Raw genomic sequence first — 10,591 nt, forward strand, 5'->3', positions numbered from 1 at the left:
CTACTGTCAGATTAACAGGCACGGAGCAGCTATAAAAGCAGATGATACATGATGTATTTTGAAGTCTATTGTGTGACATTGCCCTCAAGTGGAAGATTCAGGTAACTGCAGCTGCCAGGGATTGGCATCATTTCTGCAATAAAGTGTCCCATAGCTTTTCTCCAGTAGATCATTCTCTCCTGTGATTTCTACTCTGTGTTTCCCTATTTTGTATTTGCTTTGGACACATGAGGTCGGAGACCTTTCTTTGCTGTGAGTGACAGCTCCTAATGTTAATGGTGATTGATCTAAAATACAAAGATTGTAATGGAATGTGGATTTATGTTTTTTTCCTCTCCTGCCCTCTCTACACCACACTACTCTAGGGATTAACAGTGACATTATAATCTCAGGTCTGTTTCACGCGTCTGTCACTGACGTCAGCGCGTACTCAGAGCGTCGCATCGCCATCGTGCCTGCCCTTCATATCCGTCCACATCCTACGAGGCTCTGCTCCACGATGGCCCTGCTCAAGACCAACAAGGTGATCTACTGTCTGGGGAACATCTCCCCGTCCCTGGGAGTCCTGTCCACCCGCAACAGGTAAACAGCAATAAGGCGCTCAAAACTAACGGGCGTAATGTTTCAATTTAAAGTTGACTTGGTGATCTAGCGGAGTGCCCGTTAGTTTTACAGCAGACAAGCCGTTATGTTAAATTCAACGGTTCTGTCAGCCATCACATTTACGTCCAAGCTTCGTTGCTCTGTGATTACTTTAGCCGTACTAGCTTAGCAAGCTAACATGCAGGGGTCAAGTGATTTCAATAGGCCCCGATGTGCTATCTAAGGTTAGCTCCTGGTGCTAGCGTTTTATGACTGTAGGTTTTATGACTTGATGATCTCACAGGTCCAACACCTGCTGTGCTAGACATACTCTCCGATCAACACCAACTTGACCTCGGAGGGTAACTTGCTGGTGCTATCGGTGAAGCTCGCTGCTGATGAAAGTCACGTTGATTTGTCAGCAGCCCAAGTTCCGGTTAAGACGTCGCCGGTGTGTATCTGAAAATAATAAACCCAGCTGGGTTTGGTTCGTTAAAATAACTTGTTTATGATATGATATGTCATGTAAGGTGGCTGTTATTCTGCTTTTCCTTGGTTCTAAGGCACCTTTCTTCATGATTTTAACGATCGCGATGGCTTTAGCCGTCAAATCCCACGCACAGTTTGTGCTAAGCGACTTGTCGTAGTTGGAGAAGTCGTGCGATCTGATTGGCTGTACTGTTCCGCCTTTAATCGCCGATTGGCTAATTTCTAGCCTTGAAACTGAGATAGTCGCCGATGCCCTTTCAGAGTCAGTTTGGAGGGCAAAGTCGTTTAGATCTGATGCTCCGCCTTTTATATATATATATATATATATTTTTTTTTACATGCATAAGATATTGAACATATAGCGTGCGTAAATGTAGACGTACGTTTCTTGATCTTTGATCAGTCTCTTCTTCTTTATCCAAAAGAGGAGTAACTAGCCTTATTCCTGTCTGCGTGTGTCTCATCCTGTCGTGTCACGTCCAAGCACGTTGGTCTGGTTTCAAAGAATAAATAAATGACAATAGCCCCCACCTGTACCTTTTATGAAATGTTAGACGTTTAACCTTTTAAGCTCAGCAATGCTGCCCTGTAGCTCGTCAAAAGGACTTTGGTCTGTTGATCTCTGCTAACCTGTCAATCAATGTGTATACAAACGCTGAAGTTCAGCTGTTCAAAGGTTCTGTGTGAATGTGGATACATTACAACTCAAATGCTGTTTGCAGTACGAGTCTCAATGTACAGTTTTGTTTGTGTTGAAAATAGGGATGCAGTGGTACTGGATATCAGGCTGAAACTAACTCAGATAGCTGGATCAAGTATTGGTGACAATGGGGCCGATCCATTCAATTCAATGTTTTTATACTATATTCATCATATACTGGATTTTGTATTCCTGTTCAAGTCTTGACCACATTTTGCTGCATTTAAGAGGTTTACACTTGAATTGTTATTCCTGTTAATTTCCCCTTTGCACAGACATGCTGTCATTTATTCAAATTGTTGTCTTATTTATTCGTATACATAGTCTTTGTTGAATCTGCGCACAGTTTGCTGCTTTCTGCATGTCACTGTACTTAAGAAAATCGTATAAATCTTAAACTTCAAAAGTATAAAGCAAAGTTGTGATCAGCGCATTTACATGCAACAGCACCACAAACTGCTAAATACAATGAAGGTAATACCTTTCTGACAGTCTGAGTATTTTAAGCTTCGTCTTGGTGGTTTTCATTTAGAGCAAAGTGTTGCAAACACTAAAGTTTACAGTTGCAATGCTGGACTTGTACTTTTTTCTCCCCAATCAGTTCACACTTGATTTTCTTGCAATAAACATGTTTGTCAGTGTACTGTAGTCACTATTTAATAAACCTATGTGATCTTTTTTTTTCAATGTATTATTAGTAGGGGTTTGGCAACTCTTGCCCTTTGCAAAGTGTTCAGTGCTAAATTTAGCTGCAACGTTTAGAGGGTTGATAAAGTAGAGAAACCTGAGACAATATGTGAGAAGCGGTGTAGTTAAGGTCGCAACACACGACAACTCTGTTATCAAGCCGATGTGTAACATAATGTATTACATTTGTTTGTCTATAGCCTACAACACACAAGTGGTGTCTAGTAATTCACCACAGTGTTTTTTTTACTGCATTTTGTATTAGTAATGTAGGCTTTAAGATGTATTTACTATACTTGTATGTGTTTCGTTCAGTAGTTGCTTACTACAAAGAAGTAGAAATGTTTGCAGGTCAACACAGGTGCATCTGGACATTTAGTTAGAAAGAAAAGCATTTTAAAACATTCATCCCAATTTAGATTGGAGCGGTCAACTTTACTCTCATGCGTTTCATTATGGTATGTTGAAGGTATAAAGTGTATCTAATACATTTACACAGCCTACAATAGTCATGAGCATGATGTGCTGCAGACTGTCAGTCTGAGGTCAACATGTAAGAGCGCATGACCATTTGTATATTTACAGCCCAATCACCAAGCCCAATTTCTCGAATGTGCAAACGTACTTTTCAATAAACCGTTTCTGATTCTGATTACTTCTCTTTAATACTGCATTTTGTTGCTCTAATGAATAAAACAAATAGGTTCTAAATACTAAGAAATGAACAAGCCATATGCCAGATAAATGAAAGTTAAAAAAAAAAAAAGATTGAAAATATTGCCAACAGCCCAAGAAATACATTCTTGTTCTTAACCACATTTTCTTGCATTATTTTCAGATTGTTTTCACCATAGAATGCCTTGTTGGGGATGTATTATGGTGGGAATAGACTTGGTGAACAAGAGAGTTTGTGTTTGTGTTTTAGACCCGTATTAACTGTTACTCTAGTGTTTGGACTCTGCACCTTCTAAATGGATTATGTTTGTTTCATGAAACTCTTGCCCATTGACCATGTGTCGTTCATGAGTCTTTTACGTCAGTGTGGTATCCTCCGGTCACATGAGGAGTTAAGCTCCAGCGTTAGGCCCACAGCGTGTCACAATACGGCCATCGCATTAGTGTGACCGGTGTCGCATCAGGCCCGTGAAACCTTGAGAAGCAGCTCACTTTATGACCTTTAAGGATGCATTCGTGTTCATGAGGGGAATAGCTGTTTTTCAGTGCAGTGTGCACATATTCACTTTTGATTCTCTTTAATGTTTGCCTTCACATAACTATTCATCTGATTTTGTGTCTTTACAGCTCATGGTGGGGTGGAGTGCAGATGGGTCCCCCCGATCCCATCCTGGGGGTGTCCGAGGCCTTCAAGAGGGACACCAACCCCAAGAAGATGAACCTGGGAGTCGGAGCCTACAGGGATGACGAGGGCAAGCCCTTTGTGCTCAGCTGCGTCCGCAAGGTTTAACTGTCACCAATTCCTCCAGTGAATCTACTAATGCCATGTTTTTCTCAGTGTCACACACATGCACACAGTGATTTTATTTTCCCTGTGCAATTCAGTGGTTTCCCTTATACTTAAGTGTTGAAAGCAGTCATATCATTGAGTCTTGATTTCTTATAATTAACTCAAAGAGAGCCGCACTACTCTCTTGTTAAGTGAGATGGATGGTTTACATTTTCATTAGGTGTCTGTTCTGCTTTATTACCATGAGAAAGTGTGGATGCATTTGATGTGTCTTAACAAATGTTAACTTAATCACAGAGGCAGGGAATGTCAGTCAAGCAAATTTAAGTAGTTGTGATTTATACCTTTTTGACTGTCCCGCTCTCCCTTTAGGCAGAGGCTATTATCACAGCCAAACAGATGGATAAGGAGTACCTTGGCATTGGTGGTTTGGCGGAGTTTTCCAAGTCCTGCGCCCAACTTGCTTTCGGTGCTGATAATGAAGCCTTGAATAGGGTAAGTACGGGCGTTAACTACTCCAAATGAAATCTAGTTCAAATCAGTTCTGACAGTTTTAAGTCAAAAATCAGTTCAGCAGGTCTCTTCTCCAAACAGAGCATCACTGTCCAGACCATCTCAGGAACTGGATCTCTGCGCATTGGAGCCAACTTTTTGGTGAGGTCCTCCTTGTATTGATCATCATCACACAACAAAACGTCGGGTCAGGCTGGTTATCTTACCAGGACTTTTCTTTTGTCACAGGCTCGATTCCACGGAGGTCCACGTGACGTGTACCTGCCTAAGCCGTCCTGGGGAAACCACACACCCATCTTCAGAGACGGTGGCATGCAGCTCAAAGCATACAGATACTACGACCCGTCCAGCTGCGGCTTTGACTTCAAAGGAGCTCTCGATGACATCTCTGTAAGAGTTTAACTATGAACTAGTCAGGAGGGGGTGAGGGATGTGTGTGAAGAAACCTTTTCAAACATTATTTTTCGAATAATTAGCCCCTTAGGGTTGTCTTGCATCATGATCCTTCGGGAAAATATTTTAATGAATAAGTCCAGTTTTGCATCCTATCATATGCTCTGAAATCACAAGTGCCTTCGAAACACAATGACGGAGAATTTAGTCGTGTTTTTCTCTGGTTTTCAGTTTAATTAGGAATTAAGGTGTTGGCCATTGAGGCTGGTAGGGTTTTCACAGTCCTACTGTATCTGTGGTGTATTTCTTCATTTGTGTATTTTTACTTCTGTAGTTATGTAACAACCACCAGGAAGAACTTTTATGTTTTATGTTTGCATTAAACATATTGTGAGGGGAGTTGGCTGGCTAGGTAGCACATTGTTAATCAGTCAATATTGTTATCAGTTGTATGTCTGGCATCAGTTGCTGCAGTGAGAGTCTGTATTACACTTGCATATTGTAAGTTGACTAACCAAAACTTTTTTTCTTTTTACGTCAAAGAAAATCCCGGAGCACAGTGTGATCATGCTGCATGCTTGCGCCCACAACCCCACTGGTGTGGACCCCAAGCCTGAGCAGTGGAAGGAGATTTCTGACATCGTGAAGGTGCGTATGCATCATCTCAGTGAAGCTCTGTGAAATGTACACTTGATAACAACTGTATTTTTATCAAACTGTTATCACATGAATTATTATTAACAAATGGTCTGTATCTGCATCTCTCTCCTGTGTCCTCCCTTTTTTTTCTTTTACCCCGTATAGAAAAGAAACCTGCTCGTGTTTTTCGACATGGCCTATCAGGGCTTTGCGAGTGGAGACATCGATCGTGATGCCTGGGCTGTGCGCTACTTCATCGAGCAGGGCCACAACATCCTGCTGTCCCAGTCCTTCGCCAAGAATATGGGACTCTATGGTCAGTCAGAATTCACTACATGCTCTTAAATGCACATCAGTGAAAATGATCTGCAGGTAACGGCGCAGAAATGAGATGAAACCGGTAATAATGTCATTCTCACCGGAATCTATTGAAATTACCGTTTGTGTTTTACCACCACCACCCAGTGGAAAGAAAAGTAGATGGTAGAGCAGGATTCATTCAAATAAGCATTCACACTTTCAATGCACTGAATATAGTTACACTACAATGTGAGGCAGATTAGTTAAATTCCCTGAAGCCGTCATCTAGTGAACAGTCATCAGAGTGTGAGTGGTTTGTTTCTTCACCAAAACAATGTTTCATAATGTGAACACAGTGACATCTAGTAGTATTAAGTCACATTGCCGGTGAGATATCGTTCAGATACATTTTATTTTGAGAACTGAAATCTGAAGAAAATAATAAAAGTTACTTGTCTCTCATTTTGCAAACGGGTAACACCTGTCTTTTGGTTTTACTGTCATGTGTAACCTTAATGTTCTAGAATGCAACACGTGGTCCATTTATTATAGAGATGTAGTCAGTCCCTCATTGTACTGTTCTTTGATTTAAGTGAGGAATTTTAGCCTTTTGCCCATCATGACTGCTCCTCCTCATTACTGAACCTGATTGATCGGGTTTACAGTTTCTCAGACCTGACTTTGTGCGTGTTGATATTCACAGGTGAGCGCGTGGGCGGCTTCACTGTGGTGTGTAACGACACGGAGGAGGCAAAGAGGGTGGAGTCTCAACTTAAGATCCTCATCAGGCCCATTTACTCCAACCCACCAATGAACGGCGCTAGAATTGCAGCAACCATTCTCAATACACCAGATCTGCGCTCACTGTGGTACGTGTTTATAGATCACATATACGCCGATATTACCTGAACCCAACGTGTAGTTTGGATATTTGTAAAAAAAACTTTTGGATATACCAATTGGATATAATCCAAAATCTCTTTCTTGAACTGACTCTGCCGTCATTTGTTCCAGGCTGGAGGAGGTTCATGGTATGGCTAACCGCATCATTAAGATGAGAGAACAGCTGGCGGCTGGTCTGAAAAATGAGGGCTCCTCCCACAACTGGCAACACGTCATCGACCAGATCGGGATGTTCTGCTTCACAGGCCTCAAACCTGAACAGGTACACACATTGTTTTGCCTGTGATAGTTGCCAATATGAGAAAGATGGAACAATATCCTAATCATTGAAATGTACTTTATCAAATGATGCCATGCATAACCTCCTGTCAAACGGCAAACTGTCATTTTTACACTGCTGTTTTTGTTGGGATTGAACATTCAATATATAATGTGTGAATTAGTGAGCCTTAGAGGTGCTTCTTTACCTCACGCAACGGTCAGGGAAGCTTTTAAACATTCCTGTGAATGTGAGCACTTGTTCTGGTGTTAAATTGAAAATCAATCTAACAAGGTACTTCACAAAGTTATTATTCAAAAGGTTAAAATATAGAAAAACACTCATTACCTTGTAGTCTGTATTGATTACAATTAAAGATCTGTTTGCTTTTCTCTCTCAACATCTCACACACAGTGATTACAAACAATCAATTTCAGTGTCCCTGATTGAACTGAAATAATTGTATTAATATTTGTCAAATGACACATTGATCAAAGCGACAATAAAGCTGCATGCTGCATTCGATAAGTGCATGACATCACCTCTTCTGGAAATAGTCGACACTTCTCTTCTCTCAGGTTATTTCACACAGGCCCTGAAAACTGCTGCTCTTAAGCCACTCTTAATAAATAATAAAATAAAATAAAATAAAATCTCACTAAGGAGCAATTAGAGGCCCATATCGAACCTCCCATTTTTGAGTAAAATCATTGAAAAGTCTGTTTTCTAACTGCTGAACACATTCGTGGCCTTAAACTATTGTTTCGATGTTTTCCATTCAGGATTCTTCGACCTCGCAACAGCACTGTGACTGTTCTTGTTACAATCTCACATGACACTCCCTTAAACAGAGACAGAGGAAAAGTTTCAGTCTTGGTATTAATGGATCACATTTGACACGGCCAACCACGACATATTACTAGTTATGCTGGAAAACTGTGTTGAACTCTCTGGCTCAGTGTTGCATTGGTTTAAATTTAATTTGATGGACAGGGACTCATTTGTGTTAATCAAAAAATAAAAAAACAACGAAATCCTCATGCAGAGGGAGTTATGACTCGGCAGGGTTCATGCTTTCATCTTCAGTAGGCTGCTACATTCAGTGGGAATGTTTGTTAATTTACTGTCATATGTGGATTCTGAGTTGTGTTCATTTATTTTCCCTGCAGGTTGAGCGCCTGACAAAGGAGTTTTCAGTGTACATGACCAAGGATGGCAGAATTTCGATGGCAGGCGTGACCTCTGGGAACGTGGGCTACCTGGCACACGGGATCCATGCGGTCACCAAGTAGAGTGGATCCTGCTGGGAGAGCGACATAAACAAAGCAGCAGCAGCGTTAACGAGGAGCATCGCGCGTCACTCGTTCTCTGGCTCCTCCATTCCACCGTCTAGAAAAGAGCTCTATGTTTAGTTAGACATTTTCTTAATTGGATTTCATCACGAGTTCAACTTGTTGCTGTCAAACATTTCAACATCAAACATTTCTGATTCACTTTTTTCTTTTTGAACATTTCACTGAGCAGACTCTCCAAATTATAAAAAAACACATTTCCTCCCACGACTGACGGATCATCTTTGCTTATTTATTATGTGGAATCAACTGTTGGCTGTGCGTTAGTGTCCTCCTAACTGTGTGCTGTTCATCGGCAGTGGGCCCACTCACTATAAAACATCCAGAAACCAACATGGTGGTAATGTTAGACTGTGCATTCATTTTATGCACAGGTTGAGATTTCTGTTGCTACGTGAAAGCACGTTGAAAATGTGAGCCCTTTCTTTTTTCTTTTTTTCCTTTATATATATATATATATATATATATATATAATGGTGGAGTCGTAGCACTTGAAAGGCACTGTTAAAGTTTCAAGATTAGACCGACATTCTGTTTATTTGTCAATCAGGGAATCAATTCACCATCATTCTAATCTGCAGTTGTCCATCTGAACTAATCATCCAGTAATCTCCTTATCTTCGTTGGGGATTTCCCCGTCCTTCTCCTTTGTATTCACAACTTCTTCAGTGGTATTTTGAACCATCTTTGGGTTTCAATGTAGTAGGTGGCAGCCGGGCAGCGGTCCCTTTCTAATGCCTGATACAAACAAGCACACAAGCCAAACACTGTTAAACTTAAGCGATCGATACTTTGAGTCTTTTCTATATTCCACCATAGCCCCAAATTCAAAGCCCTGTTTTTAGATTTGTTTTATTTTAATCACGCAGTCTTTGTGTGGTTAATAGAAATGAGTCGGGTAAGTGATCCTGTTGAACTCTTAACAGTTGGAGAAGAATTAAACACCTGCTGCTCATCACGTGTATGTGTATGTGTACAGTGTATGAATCTGGTCATCACCCCCAGCTTTCTCATACTTCTGAAACCTCTGGCACTACGCCTCCATGTTTTGCATTCTGTCATAAAATAATGGATCCTTGGACTTGTACCTTATTGAACAAACAATAAATGGTTATAGAAGAATGATCTGGTCTAATGTGCATTTTTTTTTTTAACTCTAATGTGATCAGTTAATGTTATCCTTTTCCTTACGGTTTACCCTCCTCTCCATGCCTATGTGCCTACATCTTGCTTATTTCAATTAACTATTTTGAATATACTGTATGTTAGTTTTATCGATCTAGACATACATGGAGATGTCATGCTCATCTGATCTTAAACACGTAGTGTTATGATTACGATTTTTCATTGATAGATTTCTTCCTATTTATCAGTGACTAGAGGTGTTTGTGAGAACAGGGGCCTATAATGTTCACGGTGCATTAGACCTACTGCATGAGTCCTCAGGGACATTCTGAGTTGTGGGATCCTACATTTTGACACGTGTCCCGTATACAAAACAGGTGCTGGAAGATGAGGTAATAATGCAGAATTGATGCGTAGCATTAAGTCCTTGTCTATCAGACATTTAACTAATGGTATTAACTGCTAAAACATCACGTGAGACTTCATATACATTTACTTTAAAATGTTCATACACAAAATAAAAGGATTTCCCCCCTATGTCATTGAGGAGTAATGTCAATACAGAGAACTACAATACCCACAATTCCACACAACAGGAAGAAGACCCAGAATTCCAGTCAGGTGACGAAGTATCACGTCACGTGCCCCTCTGCATCGTACCTACAGTCTCCCAAATCACAACCGGCTCATTTATTACCTGGAGACTGAAACGGAAGGTACTGTGACTCATTATCAGCTTTGTATCTTCTACACGATAAACAGCGACTAAATCACGTGATGTAGAGACATCTGTACGTGTGACAGTGTAGCTCATTTGTATTTAGTGTTGAGCTGAGGTTAGGTGTAACGTTTGCTAGCTAGCTATTGTACGTAAGGACAGTAACAAAGGGGTTGACTGCGTTGACAGATGTTATTGTTATGTTAATGCAAAGCAAAGCAATGATCGAGTCTCATTAAGTTGTTTAACCAGTATCTCCTGGAGCTAAAGCAGTGCATTTAACTGAGGTCAGCACCATCAGCAGCCTCTTCTTGTTGACTAATGTTTGACTATTTGTCCTGTATGTACTGTAGACATTGTTGAAGCTTATCAGCGAGTTCATGAGAGATTCAACCGGCACAGTATCGCCCAAAATGTCTTTATTGGTATTTCAAGATACTTCTTACAGATTATGTCAATAAATAAA

General features: G+C 40.6%; 1 protein-coding gene across 1 annotated transcript; it reads left to right on the forward strand.

The window, feature by feature from the left end:
• The first annotated feature begins 429 nt into the window (after positions 1 to 429).
• LOC142969965 (aspartate aminotransferase, mitochondrial-like) lies at positions 430 to 9,407 on the forward strand. The gene is made up of 10 exons (XM_076110102.1): positions 430 to 582; positions 3,761 to 3,917; positions 4,296 to 4,418; positions 4,518 to 4,577; positions 4,665 to 4,826; positions 5,373 to 5,477; positions 5,634 to 5,784; positions 6,472 to 6,637; positions 6,783 to 6,933; positions 8,100 to 9,407. The coding sequence occupies exons 1-10, from the start codon at positions 500 to 502 to the stop codon at positions 8,220 to 8,222; spliced, it is 1,281 nt and encodes a 426-aa protein (XP_075966217.1). The 5' UTR covers positions 430 to 499; the 3' UTR covers positions 8,223 to 9,407.
• Positions 9,408 to 10,591: the final 1,184 nt, after the last annotated feature.

Source organism: Anarhichas minor, unplaced genomic scaffold (genome assembly GCF_050575085.1).
Source record: "Anarhichas minor isolate MPS153535 unplaced genomic scaffold, ASM5057508v1 ptg000042l, whole genome shotgun sequence".
Taxonomy (NCBI): domain Eukaryota; kingdom Metazoa; phylum Chordata; class Actinopteri; order Perciformes; family Anarhichadidae; genus Anarhichas; species Anarhichas minor.

What these genes read in the sequence shown, in the direction of transcription:
- LOC142969965 (XM_076110102.1), top strand. Translation starts at nt 500, where the DNA reads ATGGCCCTGCTCAAGACCAACAAGGTGATCTACTGTCTGGGGAACATC. An exon ending in GCATTGGAGCCAACTTTTTG is followed by an intron (nt 4,578 to 4,664) that starts GTGAGGTCCTCC and finishes CTTTTGTCACAG; the next exon opens with GCTCGATTCCACGGAGGTCC. An exon ending in CCAGATCTGCGCTCACTGTG is followed by an intron (nt 6,638 to 6,782) that starts GTACGTGTTTAT and finishes CATTTGTTCCAG; the next exon opens with GCTGGAGGAGGTTCATGGTA.